General features: G+C 41.2%; 2 protein-coding genes across 5 annotated transcripts in view; both read right to left on the bottom strand.

Moving 5' to 3' along the window:
• The window catches only part of RBMS1 (RNA binding motif single stranded interacting protein 1), a 153,488-nt gene extending 146,752 nt beyond the window's left edge, over positions 1-6,736 (bottom strand). For all 4 annotated transcript variants that reach the window (XM_062611071.1, XM_062611070.1, XM_062611073.1 and 1 more), the window contains exon 1: positions 6,523-6,736. In XM_062611071.1, the coding sequence (XP_062467055.1) occupies positions 6,523-6,597 (75 nt within the window). In that variant the 5' untranslated portion in view covers positions 6,598-6,736. The remainder of the gene's footprint in view (positions 1-6,522) is intronic.
• Positions 6,737-15,427: 8,691 nt separating this feature from the next.
• LOC134159753 (uncharacterized) lies at positions 15,428-17,798 on the bottom strand. The gene is made up of 2 exons (XM_062611029.1): positions 15,662-17,798; positions 15,428-15,586 (listed from the first exon to the last, which is right to left on the bottom strand). The coding sequence occupies exons 1-2, from the start codon at positions 16,319-16,321 to the stop codon at positions 15,428-15,430; spliced, it is 819 nt and encodes a 272-aa protein (XP_062467013.1). The 5' UTR covers positions 16,322-17,798.
• Positions 17,799-21,202: the final 3,404 nt, after the last annotated feature.

The following is a 21,202-nucleotide window of genomic DNA, read 5'->3' as shown; positions in this document are numbered from 1 at the left end:
GTTTGATGTATATCCCAAATAGATACGTTTATGAAATGTATTGTTTTATAGAAAAGTAGACTTAGAAAACAACGCTTTACTACACAAGTTATTCTCCATTGGAAAATGTTTTTGCCTACCTCTTATTTAATCCTTCAACACTAAGTGGAAGCTCAGAAATTTACTCTCAGGAAATTTCATCCTTGACACCTGAAGTTTTATGTGCTAACTAGAAAAAAAGTATTTTGAAGTACAGGGTTCATGTTACAAAGAAGGTTAGACTCGTCAGATTCTAAACGGCATGCTCAGCTCTGGTTTAAAAGTAATGAGAAGAAACTACGCTCATTACCAGGGTAACAGTTGAGCCGAGAAAGAAAGCATACTTTAAAGAACTATTTTATTCAAAGAAAATTGACTTCTCCCCCCACAAACTTATTGCACACCTTTCATGACTGCCTTGGGAGCTTGTGTTGAAGGCAAAGCTAGAAAATACACCAGTACACATCAGATATTCTGGTCTCTTGCAGCTGTTGCCTACCTGCTGGATATAAAGTTCATAGACATGGCTTTGGAACATGCCAGGTACCAAGAGGGGGGTTAACCATCAAACACAAAAGGAAAACAGCACTAAATAAGTTTTTCAAGCCTTTTTCAAGTCATATACTGGGTTATAACTTTTCGGAAAATCAGTCCCATAAGACTATCAGACTCAGGATCTGACTCATACATCAGCAGTAAAGTTACTACTGAATCAAGGAGAGGGACCAAGATTTTGTTGACATTTGTTAAATGAGGCCAATCACGCAGTATCAAATTAAGCCCCGAGCACAGTGCACTCTAGGGATGAGCTTCATTTCAAACTTCTAGAAATTACAAAGCTAAGAAGAACCTGCCATTTCTACCATTAATGTGGTGGGAGAAATATTTTTCACTTTGCCATTTGCAAATCCAGTCTCCGGTGCATATATATCATCCCGCTCTCTAAGGAAGTGGATTAAGGGAGGAAAGTTGTAGCTTCTTAAAAACTCTTTTGAAAACATTCCCTAGAAAAAAAAATAAAAATCAGCAAATCTTATGGATGGCACTGCTACTACGCCTTGATTCCAGCCCCCATCACACAATCTATATGTTGCACTGCCTAACCTTTGCTCTTCCAAAGTGAAGGTTATGAATATCACGTCATTGCAGATCACCCCCAAATTAAGCATGGTCATCATAACCCAAGCATGAATCAAGTTTCTAGTAAATAAAATGTTGCTCATCTGAAATCAAAGGCAAAACTCATGTTGTCTTGAATGAAGCCAGTCTTGAAAATGATATTGTGAAGTGGTTCTCCATTTCCTGTATCTTTATCAGAGTTATTCAGATAGTTACAATGATGTACATTAACATATGTGACACATTAACATACATCCTTCTTGACCCTACCTAACAATGCAGCAGTCCCAGTGTGGAATATCTAGGATTAAACCTTCCTGAAGTCACTAGTATTAACAATGTATCTGGTTACACTCTGCTTCTAATGCGTATTTGCCCATGGGGCTAATCTGACATTACTTCTGAAGAGAGACCCTGATACAGAATAATTCAAAACTGGAGTAATTCAAGGCAAGGATGATGAACATTTGCAGAGCTTTGCATGAGTTTCGCTTGATCCACTTCTAGAAAGGCTTCAACTTTTGCATATACAAGAATGATTCTAGCGACAGTTTCCAGAAATACTTTCTGAAGGACATATTTCTAGTTCATACCAAGCCACCTCAACTAAGCTTCAAAAGTTAAAAGGAGCTATAACCGGGACAAGGATAGAGATGCCCACACAAAATAAGCTAGCTGGTACCTCTACGTAAAACAATCCTTGTGACCAGTGACAAAATGTCACTGGCCTCTCTGAAGGATGACACAGGCACTCCCAGTTTTGGACTGGGATAGTTGGAAGAAGAGAAAATGCTCTTCCTGGGGAACACTTTCCACTTCTCCATATTTTACATCCACTGAGGTTGTTTTCTAGAGCCAGAGGGATCACCTCACCACCAACACTCTCAATCTTTTCTTGAAATTGGTAACTTTTACACTTCTTTCTTTTACACTTCCACAATCTGGTACACTTTTTGAAGGAATTCTTTGGAAGTTGCATAATAAAATCCCAGCCTGGCCAGAAAGGAAGGGAATACATTCAAGAGGCTGAGGGGGCTAACAGGATCTCAAGATCAGGTAACTGATGGATTTCTAAGCCTAATCAAGAAGCAGCAGGATCACAATTATGGACAATACCGCTTCCCATGATAAGATATTTCTATCCGACCTCATAAACATGCACACTTTGTGTTACTGTAAACTTGTCTTTTACTACATACATATTTTGCAGTCACAGTGCATGCAGAATAAATCTAACTAAACTGATTAGAATTAGTAATTGTTTATGCTGATTAAAATCAGGTTGTAAGCTAGGATCACTTTTTAAAGGGTAGCAGACCTGTGCTTGGCACAGAATTCAGTGAATAAAGGTTTTCATTAGCAGGAAACCATTAGAGGGTCTTACCACTTCTGCATTAGAAGCATCTACACCAGAAGGTTCTTCATTCAGTCTGTGAACTTCAAACACTGACACTAAACTGTGTCTCTTAATATGCAAAGTTCCATATCTGCTTTGTTTCACCCTACAGTAAGTTCCCTGTTAACTGATTTCCTACTTCCACTGTCATCAATAGGTAAATATGGATAAAAATTAAATGTTCACATTTCAAAGTTTGCTGTCAACAGCCTGAAAGAAGTTTGTGACACGCAGGACCTGCCTGCTCACTGCAAGTTTACAGCAGTCTACAGTCCTGCCTACAAACCTACATGAACTGCTAGAAATATTAGTGCTTTTCATAGCTGCCAGAGCACTAATTTTGCAGCTACCGAATTATACAGCTGGAAGCCCACTCTAAGATAATTTAAGAAGATTCACACAATTTCATTTCTTCTGAGTTGTTGTTAGCCAATACAGAACAAAAGAAACAGAACAGAATTCAAATACCACATAAATATGACCTATGACTATTAAACGCTTGCACTTTAAATAAACCATGTTATCTGTAGGGAATGTTGTCATTTTCTACTATATCTCTCTTATACAAAGAACTTTCCTTTACAAAATAAAAGCCTATCAATAAAATTAATCATATTGTTGCATATCTCCTTGTTGTCCAAGGGAAAAAACAGTAATACAGCTAATACAGCTAGCATCACAATTTATTTGTAAATCATTGTGTGCATCATGTCACTGAATTCCATTCGATATTTTAGTAAAGGAAACCAAAACATAAATTCAATTCTATTTCTTCCTTGACCAAAGCAAACAGACTGTGGACTAGAGATGCATATATACATTTATATTTGCTTATGGGTACCCTGCCTTGTTAAATGTTACAATACTTTGCCTAACACAGTCAGATTTTACTCCTGGTCAGAGGGGCCTTAAAGCATTACTAAAATACATACAATCTTAACTAACATTGTCTGCTAAAATGTTGAAATACAGAATCACTTCATTACAAATAAACTATTAAGGAAGGAAATTATATACACTGAGTTGAAATGTTACAGAAATATTATTAAAGAAAGTATCTAAACCTTCAGAAACATCCATTGAACTTGAAAAATGCTCTCCGACATGCCATACAATGCTGCAACACAGGAACTGTCCCAAAACATACATTCATTAGAAAACACAAAAATTTAACAGCTACGTCAGACATATCATTTGCTGGAGTAAAAGCTCAGGCAGTCCCAAAAATGCAGGTTTTACAAGCTTCAATTTGAAACTATTTTCATTGCTATAATGATCTTTCATATTAAAAGCCTTACACCTTCTTCCAGTATTTATTTTGTTCATTTCATTTCAGTCCATGTTTTCACTAATCTCTTTTGATGCTGAGCTCCCTAAGATTAGGGGGACAGAGGTGCTGAATCACAGCAAATGTTTATATTTCCTCCCAGAATATATGACTGAACCAGCTTGAATACTTCACGAATAAGATTGTGAAGATCATAACAGGCAAATGCAAAATCTGTTTTTAAAATCTATACCATATTTTGCAGCAATTAAAACAGTTGACCACATCAACATTTTAACCCAAAGAGCCATTAGGAATGCATGCAATTTCTAATGAGGATTTTTGAGCTCTCTACAGAAAAATCCATCTTCAGGCAATGCCTGTCATCTCCTAATTATCAATTTGCAGTTTATTAGTCAGCAGATTTTCCATCATTATTTAAATAAGGATAAGATGGGATGCAAAACTTCCAGTTGCAAAATCTAGTTTCAAAAACGTCCCCCAGTGTAACCATTACCCACCATACACTGAGCTACTTGATTCTAATATCATTTGTCTTTAACAAAAAACCAAAGATTTCTCCAGAATTACTGAAATAGCTCATGTACTGCAGAACGGGTTCTTTTAGGGCCCAAAGGACAAAACAGCTGAAAACTGTGAATCAAATTAATTTTTCTGTATGTTCCAAGAGGATCAACAGTGAGAAGATTGCTTATATCACTGAATTCTGCATACCTGAATATTGAAACTCACTGTTCCTTTTATCTATACCAAGGAGCCACCTTTTCCTCTTTTATTTCTCTTATAAAATCAAGCTCTCTGAAAACAGGGAACTTTCACTGGATCCCAGATATTTGATTTCATGTGTGCAGGTCAAATGGCTGTGTGTGCTCTGCTGAAACACAGTACTGTAATTTCTGGCTGTATAATTTTATAGCAAATACTGCAAGATGTTTTGAAGATGTCACTGACTGTAATACAAATCAATATTAAATTATCTGTACAGGAAACATTTTCAAAGGATGGTCCATCAAGATTTCTCATAGGATCAGAGATTTCTAGGATCATACTTTAATAACTACAGTAAGCTATTACAGTTCATCTCCCTCTTCAATTATTTACAGGTCAAAAAAGCCAAGTGACATTGCTTTATATATATAGTCAATGTTATGCAGTTGCTTCGTAACTTACTAATGCCACACAAAATCGTGAAGGTACAAGCTTTTAAACAAAGACATTTTTTCATTTGAGAATATTTATATAGTTATACAGCTACGTGATGCAAAAGGCTGTCCTTGAGGCACTCTACCTTTCTTAAAAATAATGCATTAAAAATATACATCTAAACAGTACTGATTACTCTGCCGCATAATCTTTAGGTGGCTACAGACTGTGCTATTTAGCCTGATATTAATTACACATTTAAGACATTTGTCATTTCAAATCACCTAAAGACCTTCATCATATTTCTATCCATTTCTGTCTACAGGAAAGCACATTTCAAAGCCTCCTCATTGCTGACTTCTAAAACGTCAAACTGAATTTAGTTTTCAGACAAGCAGTGTAAATGGCATTTCACAATATAGCAACACAGAACACAGTAAGACGAAGAGCCTAATGAGGGTGCAGATAAAGAGAAGGGAATTCTTGTCCTGTCATTGTCACAGAGGCGGGAGACTTCAATAGCAAAAAAAAAAAAAGAAGAGGAAAAAGAAAAGAAGACAAGCTACCAAACCCCCCACGCACACTACGGTTATAACCTCCAAAAAAAGTTCACACATTGAAGCCTCATATGGGGCTGTTTTGATTTGTGAGGAGTGACACTGGTGGTTGGAGAGGCTTATGCTAAATGTTCCAGACAGCTGATGCAACCACCTCTGCATCTGCCAGTTTGCAGCATGATGCTGCTTGAGCGGTGGGGCTGGCTGGCCTCACAGAAGGAGAAAGGAGAGAAGAAAAGCTGGGGACCCCCACACAAGCATTACGAACATCAGTTTGCCTGCAAACGCCAGCCACCCTTGCACAACACCAGCCATCAGGCTCTGGACCCTTAATCCAGTTTGCAAACTGCGAGGCGGCAGCTCACAAAGCTCAAACTCCACAGACAATGCGTGTCCATCCGAATCCGGGAGCCTCCTCAGCGCCCGTATTTAAGCGGAATCACGGCCACCCGCCCCCAGCAGTGAGCCCGCCCTGCCACCCCGGGTTGTCAGCGCTACCCCGCCACGGCTCTCGGCCTGGACCAGCCACCCCAGTTCGGGCCGCTGCGCTGCGCCCGGGGAGGGCGGCAGGAGAGGGGCCGCGGGCTTGCCGAGCTGCGCTTTGCAGGGGGGTGGCCGGGGACGTGGTGGGGAAGGAGACCCGCCGCGAGCCCTGGGGAGCAGGAGGAGGAGGAGGAGGAGGGCCCGCCAGCGGGAGGGGGGAGGTGAGAGGGAAGGAGACGGGTCGGAGACGGCACAGTCGAGGCGAGGGAACGGGTGGGAGCCAGGCGGGGAGCAAGGCGGCCCGGGGGCGCCCAGCGGCGCTCCCAGGGCGGCGGCGGGCGGCAGGAAGGGGCTGCCGACTCTTTCCTGTCTCCGTCCCCCGGTGCAACCTGATGGCCTCCCCGTGGCCGTGCCCCGCGCAGAGGAGCTCCCGTCCGGGCTCGGCCCCCGCCAGCCGCCCTGGAGCGGGGCCAGCCTCGCACCCGCCGCGCCGCGCCACCCTGCGTGCCGTACCCTACCTTCGCCTGCAGATACTGGGGGTAGTAGTAGGTGGTGTACTGGGGGTACATCTGCTGTTTCCACACTTTGCCCATGAAGCTGGAAATGTAGCCTGCAGTGCAGGGATGGGGGGGCACTTTGGGGGGCTCCGGCCGCCTCTCCGTTTCTCTCTCCCTCCTGTCTCTTCCTCTCCGGCGGCGGCGGCTGCTGCTCCTCGGCCGAGCCCAGACCTTCCTCCTCCTCCTCCTCCTCCGCCCAAGAGCCACAGCGGAGCGGCGGCAGCTGGGGCAGGCACTCTCGCTGTCTCCCCGGGAGTTCCTGCCAAGTACCCGCCCGGCCGGGGCCGAGCAGCAGCAGCGGCGGCGGGCCGGCTGGCGGAGCGGCGGCGCGGGTAGCGCTTGGGGCCGGCGCGGCTGCGGTGCCAGGCGGCGGGGCAGGGCTGGCGTAGGGAAGGAGGGAGGAGGGAGGCAGAGAGGGGCGGTGCTTGGCCCCGCTCAGCGCCCGCGTTGCGAGCCCCGGCCCGGGCCCGGCGGCCGGGCAAACCCCACAGGCAGGGGGAGCCTCGCTGCAGCGGGCAGCGAGCGGCGCCCCGCGGTCCTGGGGCCGCTTCAGCGCCGGGAAGCCTGCCGTGTCCGGCCGGAGCGGTGCGGGGCTCTACGTTCCGCAGGAGGAGGAGGGCTGCAGTGGTCTCACCGCACAGGGCTCGGCTCTGACCTAATTAACCGGGTTGCGCTTTGTTACCGCCTCTGCTCTTCGTGCATCTCGTTGCCGAGCAGTGCTTTGGGGCGCAGGCTTTAGGGGAGAACTGGATACAATTTGCGAACAACTACGTTTGGCTTCGGTTCTGCCTGGCGATAGAAAGGTCCATTTATGTGCTGGGAGCAGAAGGGACTGCAGCGCTAAAATGAGTTTACAGAACAGCAACCGCAAAACCAGACCAAATTCTCTGTTCGGCCCATCGTGCATCCTTCAATTTGTACTTTCGCCAGCGGTGCCGAGTACACTTAATTCTCAATCAGGAAACGTTTCTGTTCTAGTTGACAGCAGTTACTTTTATTTTTTTATTTGAGTCTTTCCCCTCTGAAGGATAATTTCCCACACATTAAAAGTAGGGACCAGCAACATGCTATAACCCACTGTTATTTGTTTAAAAAAAAACACTTTGCCCAGTGGGTTTACTTCTGATGTGTCTCTTTTTGACCCAAAGAAAGACTGATTCTCAAGACTATTAAGCAGATGTTCCTTCTTTGTCACACGAATCACAATCATTTTTGTCTCGCAGGACTGTTTTATTAATAAAACATATATGTGAGGTCCACCCAAACTCCTGAGTGTACTGGCATCGGCCAGGCTAAATGTGATAATAGTGGGAAGAAAGATTAAAAAACCTTACGGATTTACAAGTATCCCAGTGCAATAGCAAAGGCAGCCTTTGTGCAGTCGTGAACCCCTGGTGCAGGCAGAGCAATGAGAGGTAACTGCAGATATTCGGCCAAATTCCAGCTGAGCAAAGAACAATTATGCAAATGCCCGTGCAGGTCTCCTGCTAGCCATTCAGATCACTTCACACGCTTTTTGGAGGGAAGCCATTTGTACACACTTTATGCTCCACACAGATAAATAAAAGACTAGTTGCATCTTTCAGAGATGTCTTTTTCTCCAAGAAAGAGGCATGGGAGCTTTTGAGTTTTAGCTAGGCTTGAGGGGGTTTGTTTGGATTGGTTGGGGTTTGGGTTTTTTTTTTTGTTAACACACAGCTAGTCTCACTATGAAAAGAAGGACAAACACAAAAAGCATATGAGTTGGAAATACTATTGTGTCCACGATGGTAACTTTCTGTTGGAGGGACAAAGATTAAAGTTAGAGAAAAGTTGAGCAGAACAGAAATATCAGGTATTTGAGGGGGTTAAGAATGCGTGTCTAGAAAAGCTGAAATGGCGATGGCCAAAATCAGCTGCTTTCTGTTGACTGCACTGACATTTACACAGTGGAAAAAGCATCCAGGCTGCAGCCATATCTGAAGAATTCAAGGTAATATGGCTCCAGGGTAGCAGATGGTCAAAAGGTAGTAGAAATGAAGTTTCAGAGCTTCACAGGGAAATGTGTTGCTACAGACCGGACACATGATGATACTGTTGTAGGTTGCTTTAAGAACTGCCAAACTAGTCTAAAGTTCTTGGTTGAGCTACAAAGAATGTGGTGCTGGCCTCTCTTAAGCTGACAGGTTATGGGTGCTAGTACACTTAGTTTCCTTCTGAGAAAAAACAGAACAGGCAAGAAGACTGGTGGCTGATGGATGGATTTTGTGGGGATTTTTCTGAGGAGAAGGAAAGAATGAGATCTGAAAAGAAACGCATATTCTGCTGAAGACAGCTAGAAACAGAAGAGTATTTTCCTAGAATCCATATAAACAGTTACTGTGATTGTCACAAGTATGTTGTGCAGTCATGAATGGGGAGAGAAGCATTTTCCAGAAGAAAATTCTCTAGGAAATGAGGAGAGGGGAAATGCAGCCTATATCATTGTAGCACTTAACAACTGCAACAGTCTCCAGCTCAGCTGTGTCAAGTTACTGAGAATGGCTGCCAGCAAGAGGAGCAGCGATGCATTCTGCCACAAGGGCTCCTGAGAGTGATGAAAGAAGAAATCTGGCTAAGAGAGTATTTGATTACAACTGTAACAGCTAGAGCTGATCTCCAAGTACCTTCCCAGTCTCTCCTTGCAGAGACTTATAACTTTCCTAAATGAGGTCTTTCACTCTAGAAGCTTAAGCTCATCCTCAGACGTGTGTCACTGTTAATGTAAGGTTGAAACCAATCTGGTTCCATTTTCAACTAGAACATTTTCTAATTAAATATCTACTTCTACTGGAATATCTGCTGTAATTTATTTAACAAAGCTAATATTGCAGAAGTTCAAGATGAATAGTTTAATATTTATCATTGAATTTAAAAAAATAAGCCTGCAACTTAATACTACCAACTTTTACAGTACATTGATTCCACTGACAATTAATGAGAATTTTCAAATGGTGCTCAGTTTTTATTAAAATCAGGTTATAAAATATAATTATTTTATTGGAATCATTTATATGAGCCTGTTTTATATAGATTTTTCTTTTAAATGCTAGTGAAGGCGTTTACTGTATAAAGAATGGATCAGTGAAGAATTCTTAGGCAAAAAGAATCTTAATTTAGCATCACTCAGGACAGTCTCTGCTTGTATCTTTTTAATATGTTGATGATTCAGCCAGCTTAGTAATATGAAGGCAAGTTGTGCAATACAGACAGGATGGCATTGCAGAAGAAACTTTAAGCCAAATGACTAATTTCTTAACTTTTCATACTGATGGAAATGTTTGGTTTTAATTGCTTATTCTGTGTTCATAGCAAGGGCAAACAAACACTTTTAAATTGAAACTGCTTTTGCTGTCTGGCAGTACTAGTTCCTGCCATCATAACTAAATATCCACAAGGTTAAAAATGCTTCCCTCGTTTACACACTACACAAAGTATAGGATTAAGAATGAAAGTAAACACTGAATTTTGTTCTGAAGGCAAGTAGATACCCAACAGAGTAACAAAAAGATTTTTTCTTTTCTTCTTTAAGAGCTGCCTCCTACCCACTGCGCCACTACAAATGTAGGTACTGCAGCTTTGTGTATATTAAGGAAAAAGGTAATCCATAATTTTGTCTATGGCCATATTTCACTGATTATGGATGGAACAATACTGAATTCTGTTTTCTTTATACATATTACTTCTTTTACACAGTTATACTGATCACGACTGATTAAACCATGATGAAAGCATAGCTGGGCTGTTGCTGCAAAACCCTGAGAAGCACTGTATGTCCCGCTGTGTCAAGAGGGGTTTTAAGGCAACTCAGGTAAATGCAATCAGTGGTCATCCACTGACTCTTAAAGAGTGTTGGAAGAGAAATCCCGTTTAAGATTTACAGACTAACTTAGACATTACAAGTTCTACCCTGAGGCAGAAAAAGTCAAATGCAACATAGAATAGGAGGGAAATATACTTAATCCAACTCACTTCAAGAACCAAGCGGGCTTGGGGTCTTTGCACTGGTTTAAGCTGAAAGAGATATGTTTTTGCTGGAATCATGATTACTTTGACACAGCCAGTAATATTTGAATAAGGAGATATATATATATATATTTTTTTTTTTCCTGGTTAAGATACTAGCTTGAGTCTTGGGAGATCTTTGTCCAATACCAGATCTACCACAGAATGTAGGCGAGAGGGTGACAAGTCACTGAATTACCCTGTGCCTTACTTCCCCTGTTTGCAAACTGTGTCAAATATTCACCCTCTTCTGTTCTTTGTCTGCCTTGTGTGGTCAGTCTGTAAGCAATGCAGGGCACCACAATCATTTGCTAGGAATCTGCCTAGTGTTATTCACATAAAAGGACTAAGATAAATAGAAGCAGTGGCGGTGCATCACTTGTGGATGCAGAGAAGTCAGGTGCAGCATCCTAATTCACATACAAGTGGTAACAAACCAAAGATCTGCTTTATACCCCCAAACAGTGTGTTAGGGCTACAGAAATGCAGCTAGGTTTAAGCTCTCAACCAATAACTTCTTTGCTCTTCCCCTCACCCCCAACACACACTGTTCCAATTACTTGCAAAACCTCCTTGTTGTAATGCCACCCTTAGCCCCATCATATGGCCTTGACTGCTTTGCAACACAAATGAAAGACTCTTCAGGTCGCAGTAGGCCACACTCTTAAGCACAAAGGCTAAATAAACGGCCATTGTTAATGGGCCACCAAGATGAAAAGCACTTGATTGTTTTCATCAATTAAATCAACTCTCTAGATTTAGTGGCTATTAACCCTTTCAGCAAAGTCTTAAATATTTATCTGAACAGAGTGACTACAATTCTGTATTTTTACAGCAGCTCTCCTGGTATAGCAATGCTTCCCTGAAACATTGCTGAATGTGGCTTGCCCTTGTTTATCCTTACAGCTGAGCCATATACACTCTGGCTCAGCTGCTCCTGACAGCTGCAGTCAGTGTAATTCACTCTTGTATAATCTTCAGGGCTGTACGCTATTCTAAGGTTGTCCAACTGAAGTATTTAACTGGTACTAACACACAGGACTTTAACATACCTCTGCATTCAGGATCCCCCTCTCATGAAGTTTCATGAGCGCCAGGCGATGCTTCCGCCATGGGTGGTGGACATCCACAAACAATGCAGCTGGACTGCTCAGGAAAACAGTTTCTGTATTTGGAGCTAAGCATATCACCATGAATTTGGGTACACTGCCAGTAATAACCTCTCCTTTGTGTTTAGATAGGTCTGAGAGAATCCTTTCCCACATAAGCACTGCATTTTCTGAGTTTTCTGTATTCTGGTTTACTTCATTTACCCTAAGATGCCCAGCTGATAAAAATTATTTCATGCTAAAGGTAATTGGTTGTTTGGGTTTTTTTCCAGCATTCTTCATTAAACCTGTGATGCACTTCTTGTGGGTCCAGCTCTATAGATCTATTTAAACAGTCTTCTCACTGATGGCAAAAATTAGCTGTATTATAGAAGTATGTTCATCCTAGGGTGGAGGTAGTTAAGAATCCAACTTCTATTCATACATTATTTATCAGAAACTTCCATTCCATGCAGCTTCTAACTGCCCTGGAGTCTCCCTAGCAATACAGTCTTCACTGTGCCAGCAGATGAACAAGGAAGAGAATAATTGTATCTCTATAAAATATTGACCAGCTAAAATTCTTTCATTAGGACATTCCCTTTCAATTTCCTCATCTCAGTTTCAGGGCACTATTTGCCATTCCTTCCCATCCTTCACAAACAGATGAGGAAAGCACAAAGGCCAGGCTACTCTGGCGGCAGCATAATTTTTGTGGGTGTCTTTTTACGAGCTTGACTAACCAGTAGTGGTTGGTCCTGATCAAATTCAAGCCATTGATTTTAAATATTTGTGGATAATTCAGACCAAACACTTTTTTCCTGCCATGCAAACAAAATTTAAAAGTTTAATTCACATAGGCAACAGACATCTTATTTCTACAGACTCTAGGGACACATTGCACTATGTTTAGGCATATCTTAAGCAAGTTCTGAATAAAAGGTGAAGGATACATCCTTCAGGTTTCTATCCTAAAGCACCTTAAGGTTTCCTATTTTTTGAATGAAACTATTCCCAACCATGAAACATCAACCTTCCAATGCAAATGCACTTGTATTTTAGAGAAGTTCTGTAGCTTACGAAACATCTAACAAGTCTTTCCAATGTCTCAAACTCCTCGTACTCCTTCCATCACCCACAGCAATGCCTTCAGCTGTCCCACACCCTCTGCAGGGTCTGAGTTAGCTGATGTAATGCAGGCGCTGACCAGCCAGCAGGCTGCTGTCTAGCCAAATGGCCCAGGCTGAACCCCACCTGCTGGAGCAAAGCACCAGCTTTCACACCTTTTCTCAGCTACTGATTTTCATGCAACTTTTAGGGCCATCCTATTTGTGACACCTGTGCTCCACCATCACCTTTGACTGAAATTATCCATGGGCTTCAAAAGTTATAATGGCATAAGGGATGAAGAATGAGAAGGTGAGTAGGCAAAACAATTGCATGAGCCTTATTTCCTTAAGAAAGTGCATTAGTAAGTCAAAGAACATCTTTTTACTAATGCACATCTGAAAAAGCAAAGGCTCTTTTAACTGTTACCAGGTATAAATATTAAATTCTATATTTTTGGTGTGTATATTTTTAGAACCAGAGAATGAGGAACTATAATAAATTTAAAAACTCCTTTTCCATATGAACCAAACCCTTAAAGTGTATCTCAGCAGTTTCCCTTCAGTGCTTTTGTATTAGATTTTCTTTACACAGAGAAAATGCCTTTCTCACAAAAGGACCACCACACATTGCCCTTTTGAATTAGTTTACATATTTGAGCTTCATTCACCGTTTATCATGTTTAGCTTTATCACAAATTATTTGTAAATGCTGGACACTCAGCCCCATGTACATGCAAATTAACACTTAGAGTGCAATACATTGTCGGAGCTAATAGGTGCTGTGTCTCTACTGCATATTTCAAAAAGCATTAAAGTGTCGTCACCCTTGATCTGCTGTAAAAATGGAAGCTTCCTCCTTGGCTTTGAATTCATTTCTGTCTTCTAGATGGAGCACCAGAGCCTCAGTCAAGCTGGGGTGGTTCACTCTGTGTGCGGCCCTTTCTGTGGAAGACCCAGCATTCCCTGCTAGAACAGCTCTCGAGTCATGCAACACTGACAAAGCAGAGTTGAGCAACTTCATTTATTTTTCTCTGTTCAGCACAGACAGTAATGCTAATGCTGATGTCAATTTGTGGAACTAAGGGCAAGACCCAGCTATGTGTCTCAGTTACTGTGTATTTCTTAGGGGGTTAAAGTTTTTCTTACATCTGAAAATTGATAGTGGAAAAGTGTCAAACTGATAAATTGAGATTCTTCTGGGTCCATTCTGTGCTATGTCAAGACATGCCAATTTCCATGCTATTGGGACTAAGAAGACAAACCTTTTTTATTTAACTGGAAACATTTAGGCTGTTTCTACCCTGTCCTTTATACTGTGAAATATCACAGTATTTTTTTGATTAATTTTCACAACACTTTTCTGAACCCATTTTGTGAGCCCATTTACACGTACAACACTGAGATGTGGAGGGACTATGTGTCTTTTACAAGATTATGTATGACAAATTTTATTGCAAATAACATAAAATAAAAATACAAGAAAATAAAAATAACATTAATAATCTTGGATTTTTTGCTTCCAAGGCTAGCTCTCCAGTTTTGGACCAGCTTAATGATTTTAGTTGTTGATAACATAAATGAGAGAATTAAAGCTTTGAATTCTCATACCTATATTTAACCATTTTGTGTCTTTCTTGTTTCCAAAACTATCAGTCTCACTTTGCTATAGTTCTTCCTTAGGATCTCATGCATGTCAGAAACTGTGGGATCAAAAAAGTGTTTCAGATGTACACCAAAATGTCCTTAGCATTCAAAATTATTTCCAGATCTTGTGTTTCACAACAACTCTTTATAAACCAGTGTGTATTTACTTTGCTGGAAAGTTACCCAAATAAAAATATTGCATTTCCAGTTCTGGTCTCTGGGGATTTAATCCGCTGAGAAACTTAAGCAAATGTTCACTGATCGTGGGATAGTATTTCTATCAGATGCTAGCAGTATTTATTGCATAATTTTATGAATTTTGATTCATTTTTGTATAATTTGATGTTTATAAAGCATTGTTGCCTCCATTTTCACTAGGGGAGGCACAAAGATATCAAACCTCCAAACGTACGTTCCTATGGGACCTAAAATCTGTAAATAAACAAGCCAAAGTCTGAGCCGTAATCAACACATCTCTAGCAATGAAGAATGCTAATAATTTTTTTCTCAGAGGACTTAGAGACTAGCGAGTGTTTTCTAAACTTTGCAATCATCCTTAAGATTGATAGGCTTGGTGTTTCATGTTTTTATACTGGTTGGTTAAATACGTTAGGGACTCACAATGATTTTATAGGCTTAGTTTATTATGATTTTCAGTTTATTTGCAACCTTAGACTCCCTGCTTATAGAATCATAGAATCCCAGCCTGGGTTGTGTTGGAAGGGACCTTAAAATCATCTAGTTCCAGCCCCCTGCCATGGCCAGGGACACCTTCCACTAGACCGGGTTGCACAAAGCCCCGTCCCATCTGGCCTTGAACACTGCCAGGGATGGGGCATAGCATAAAGAACGTGAACACATGTGACAGCACCTGTAATACAGCATTTTTGAAATATCAGCATGCAATTCTGTGCATGGGCGGACATGGCCACAGTGTCTAACACAGGCAGTCTGGGCTGGGTTTTTTTCAGGAATCTCAGACCAGTACCAGTTCCTGATCCCTCAAGAAAAGGCTCCTTCGGGAAGTGCCTCTTGCCAGGGGTGAAAGTGGACACCAAGCGCTGCAGCTGTTCGGGCAGCCCCACGCCTTGTGTGCAGAAACCCGGCGTTTGACTCGCCGTGCCACGGGCATCCCCAGCTCTCAAAGCTTGCCGGTAACGCCTGGAGAAAGAATGCGGCAAGGTTAAAGCCATGCCGATACGGGTGGCGCTGAGGGGAATCCCCTCCCTTCCTCACAGGCCAGGGGCCCACGCGATAGCCCCGCTGGGCAGGCCGGTAGCCACTTCCCCACGGTGCTGCTGGGGCGGGCGGACCAGGTGCCGGTGAGTCCCCGGTGTCGGTATTGGTGCCTGTGGCAGAGGTAACAGTGCCACCTGGTGATGCTCGCCTCCTCCTCCGGCTCTTTACAACGGGTCTACCCGCGGAAATAACTCGCTCCAATCCCAGGGGGACGTAACTACGCAGCGTGTCAAAAGGTATGTCGTTCTGATTTAAGAAACGCAGGAAACTTATTAACGGCAAAAGCTCTATCCCGAGTGATGCCATCATGGATATACCCAGAGAAACATAATTGCTGCAATTCTGATTACAGGTTTGGTGTCTAAAACGTTTGATGCTCCAAAGCGCTGCAGGCTTCGCATTCCCACTGGATTCACATGGAGGGAGATTGTCTCTCACAGGAGGGATGCAGCACCTGGTAGGAAGTTCACGGTCCTGCACATGGCCTATCTCATTATCAGATCCATTAGTTAATATTCCAAATTTTCCCACATACCACCATGATGGTGGTTCTATTAAGAATATGTTGAAGCTTATTACAACATTATCTCTGCATATTAAATAAAATAAAATGTATTCTTTTTTCTTGTATTTAAAAAGAAAAAGGCAGCATCTCATGTTGAAAAGTAACTGACATAGTTGATTCCTGTTCAGCCCTTCTACCTTTCATATTCTTCTTTCATATTGTTTTAATCACTGTTATCAAATATCACACATTTTAGAAGTTTCTTTGGCTATTGATTGTGTATTTTTCTGACAAGCTCTGAACATATTCCCCATCTCAGAATCCAATTAGGTATTCAGAACACCCACAAAGGAAGTAAGTTAATCTGAGAGAACTGAAAAAGTGAATAATTAAAATAACTGAAATTAATCATTGTTAATAATACATTTACAGGAGTATTTAACAGGACTAATGCAAATTAATCATGTATGTTATATTTATACAAGCTTTCAAATAGGGATTTAAGTTTTTAGGATGATGCTGGGATTCTTCTTGCCAGTCAAAGTTCCTGCCAAAAATAATAATAAAAAAAAAACAAAAAAAACCAAAAAACAGAAACCCCAAACACCTTAGGAAAATCTCTTTTCCAAATACAGATTCTAGAACCAGTGGACAGGCTGCTTCATTCTTTGGTTTCTTCTATTTTGATTTTTAAATACCAGTTTTTTTCTTTCTTCCCAGGATATGGTAAGATAACTATGTAAACTAACTTCTCAGTAGGATGCTGGAGGTGAAGTTATTCCTAAAAGAGCACATGCTCAATATAGAGTCCTTTTGCAAAATGTGTCTATGCACCAATTCAGCTGGGAGCATGTGAGCCCATTTGTGGGTGTGTGCATGGTTATTCCTGTAGGCATAAATAGACATGGACATCTTCAACTCATAGAAGCAGGTCTGGTCTAAGATCATGGGTTTGAAAGACCTTCAAACAGGAAGGAGCCTTTTTTTCAAAACAGAGTGGAGTTAAAATTACAAGACACTACATGTTTACAGGAAGAATGCTGTTATTTGACTTCATGTTGGAGCTCAGCTTCTTCACTTTATCAAAGGAAAAGATAACCTCAGTCCCAGTTACTCATATAGCTGTTCATAGACAAAACCTTGACAATGACCTTTCTTCAGTCTACCATTTGATCATGGCATGACTCAAACCCAAAAGTCATTTTTTCTATCCCAATTTGTCCTTCCCTTTGTACATTCAGGACACTGAGAACAGTGCTGAGGAAGGATTGTATCTTCTCATGAGGAATATTTATTTTATTGCTAAAAAGTAAGCATTACACATCTTTTGACACTGGTAGGTTTTTTTGGCCTTGGCTTGTGTCTGATGATCCAATTCTTATGAATAGTCCTTTTCATTTGGGTGTTATAGTCACCCAATTATTTTTACTTCTACAGCTGTTCATATGCTGCTGTTTCTGCCCCTCTTTATCTCCTCATCTCTGATCTTTTCCCTCAACTCCATTCCTATCAGGTTAGTTTAAGTCGGTGAAGGATCAGAGATACAGGGTCACTTATAATATGGTTCTTTAGGCCTTAAAACTATAGATTCTTGCAATTTAGGGGAAAAAAAGTAAGTGAATAAGGCACCTCTTTCAGATAGAAATACCCCTTGTAAACAGTTTACTCATAAAGAGGAAGCTGATGTCATAGACTTGGGACTCCGGCCCTCTGGGAGTACACTGCCACGAAGAAAGAGCAGAGGATCCCAGCAAGATGCAGGCTTCTGATTTAGGGACCTAGCCCACAAGGAATGGAAAAAGTGATTTTGTTTTCTCTGTGTCACTTTGCCATTATATTGTCCTGTGTCCCTGTAATGACTCCATCCTCCAGGGAGTATTCTTCCCAGGAAGAATACCATTGGGCTCTTTTGTTCTCAGTTCTGGAACTTGGTTTCTGATAGTTATAGATGAAAAAGTAAGGATGGGGGCAGATGCTTATTGGGAAAGAACTGCATTCCCTTGCAGATTTGTCATTTATAATTATTTCCCTTTTCACTTAAACATGCTCACAAACACACAAACACCTAAACTGAACCTGATTCTTAGGTGGAAAGATGAAACATTAATTTCTTGGGTTATAAAAAGAAGTTGCCATATGTGCTCTCAGATGGGTTATGAATGATCTCACTATCAAGCACATGCAAAGGTAAAAACCCATTGCTCTAAATAGTGGATAGTCCTGCATTTTGCATATCACATAACTCCATGAGACCTGTCAGACTAAGACTTTTGAAAGTTTTATGACAAATGCTGATTCGCAGCTGTACTCTTCACAGTAATAATTTACCATGGACTTCCAATTCTCCCAAACCATTTGTTCCTTAAAAAAAGTTTACTTGAGATGTCTGTCCCTTTCTCAGTACCTATACACTCACAGTAACTAAAGATACTTGGTTGTACATTATTTCTACAAACTAGGTCAAAAAGAGATGCACAGAAGTATTTTTCTTTCCAAACCGTCATGCTAGACACTCCTCTTTTACGCTTGTGGAATATTCTCAACAATGCCTTATCCTAACTGGCTTGCCACCAGTCACACCATAAAGAGTTAACAAGCTCAGCCTAAACTAAGTGTGTCTTCCTGAGATGGTTATTCCACAAAATGAATTGGGATACATTGGACAAACAGTGCAAAGAAGCTAGTGATCTGTGGTTAAGATCAGTTAAGCACAAGGGTTTAGTGTTCAAGGACAGCTAACAATTCAAGAGGACAAACTGACATCATTTTAAGCGCAGTGCTAATGGTAGGCAACCATCAAAAAAAGGTCAGTTAGCATTAGCATCCAGAAAGCTTAGCAGCTTTGTTGAACAACTTTGGATTACAAAGCTTGTGTAATTTTTCTATGGGTGTTAGCACTTCCTGGCTTTGGTAAGGCAGGAAGTATTGCATAAACAACCCTTATCGTTATATCTTGGTGCTGCCAGTTCCAGTGCCAGCAAAAAACAAGAAGTCCCACTGAATTATAAATATAAATAAACACAAGACAGAATGTGTCTCTGAATATAAAGCATAAAATTATGATGGTTTAGATTTTTAAAAATTTACTTGCCTTATAAATATTTTTACAGAAAACGTGCAATAAATGTATGGACCTAGTGAAAAAAACAAACCTGAATTATGTACATCACAAGACATATATTAAGAAAAGTAGGTAGGGACTTATAATAGTAGGGTACTAATCGATCTCCCACCTGCGCTATCATTATTATTGGCTATATACTGACAATGCTTTGTATAAGATGTTTTATTTCTGCCTCCAAAAGTCTTACAATCTAAACTAACACAGACATGGAACAGGTAGGATAAACAGGGAAGGTAAAAGTAAGGAAAAATAGACAAAACCAGTCTACCTATATTCCATCAAACATCATTACCTTTTGTTGTAGATAAAAATTAATATCTCCATGTGATCATGACGGAAGTCCATGAGTGAAGGGAGAAAATGCTGACTCTGCAGCGTGCTTTCTTTCAGCAAAAAAATATTCCCAGGCATCTTCACAGGAGCAGATGCAGAGGGAATAGGATGAAATGGTGATCATTGTCAGTCGTGTTATCCTGACCACCCACTAGAAATTTTGAGTGTAATTCAATGTTAATGTGTAAGAAGTAAGTATGGTGGTCTGTCCATCACAATGGGAATCTTTCCGAACAGGGGCAATGCATCTACGCTTTCAAGGACAGAGAGAAACTTCTGTTCAAACCTAAGGTACTTTACTTTCTTTATAGCTTGCAACGGCACCTCAGTGGTGAAAAACCTTATAGTTTTGTGGTGTGGACCTCTCTTCACAGCCACAGAAGGCCCTTTTAACAGCATGTGAGCCTTCAGTTCTGAAGAGTACTTGGCTTTGACTTTGATCGAAGGCAAAATCCAGAGTAACTCAAAGCTAGTGTGTCTGCATCAGAACCTATAAGATAAATGACAATGAATGACACAAAGGGTGTAAATCTAGATCTGCTACCTCTTTGTTCAACCTGCAAAATATATGTTCTCGTGTTTTAGCTGGCCTTGGTTCACTTCCTTCTGCTAACAGCTTACAACACTCAGAAACTGCACTGACAATTTCACTTGTAAAGGACTTCCTGAAGGCCCCAGAGCAAAGTAAGCTATACCTGCTATATACATAGCTATACAGCTATGAAAGTAGGTACACATAATGATTTCTTACACAGGAGAGATCCAAATACAAGTTAACTAATGTAGGAAGAATCACAGCCATGAAATCCAGACTAACTTCTACACAGAGATAAAAGACAAATAACAACATCTGTGCCTTTCTGCAAAGTGGAAGAATTTGGGAGCAATGAGAGAGGAAGAGGTTACAAAACAGAGAAATTTTTCAGAGCAAATATATTATTGCATATATTGGAGCAAAATCCTTCAAAGTATTCCATAAGCAGCACAACTACCTAAGCTTAATTTCCTGTGCATCTGTGCCCTGGGAACCTCCCTTCACCAGCTACCCAGCTCCATATCCAATCTGTGCAATATCTGTGCAAGTCCTGTGATAAAGCCGATTCCAACTGTATCTCAACCACTCACATTCCCTGACATTATCTCCACAGCACTCATCTGCCTGCAACAACTGCTTCGGCCAGAGGCAGCATAACCAGTCATTGGTTTCTAGTCAGGGAAGTGCTTACTGGCCAGCCAGCATTTGCATGCTGACTGACTAGTAACAGGCTAAACAGGACTGATCACTGCCGAGCTCATCATGCAGCCTCTCCATTCCTGGGGGTACTGCTTGGTGTCTCTTTCCTGTTCTATTTGTGTTATTTTTTCAAAACCTGTTTTGAAAACATTAGGTGAATTAGGTCTTCCTAATTTCAAGTAATCTTCAATAATTTCAGCGCCAGCTTCAAGAATTATTAAGGGATACACACATAGTGCAACTGCAGAACTTTGTTTCCTGATGACACCCAAACCATTAGGCGTGTAAAGACTCTTCAGAGATTAAGTTGCTCACCAACATTGGTACCAAACACCAAGAATA

Source organism: Pezoporus occidentalis, unplaced genomic scaffold (genome assembly GCF_034315485.1).
Source record: "Pezoporus occidentalis ecotype Australia unplaced genomic scaffold, CSIRO_AGI_Poc_V1 ctg150, whole genome shotgun sequence".
NCBI classification, from domain to species: Eukaryota; Metazoa; Chordata; class Aves; order Psittaciformes; family Psittacidae; genus Pezoporus; species Pezoporus occidentalis.
The sequence above is the reverse complement of the archived record's forward strand: the minus strand, read 5'-3'. Positions and strand labels throughout refer to the sequence as shown.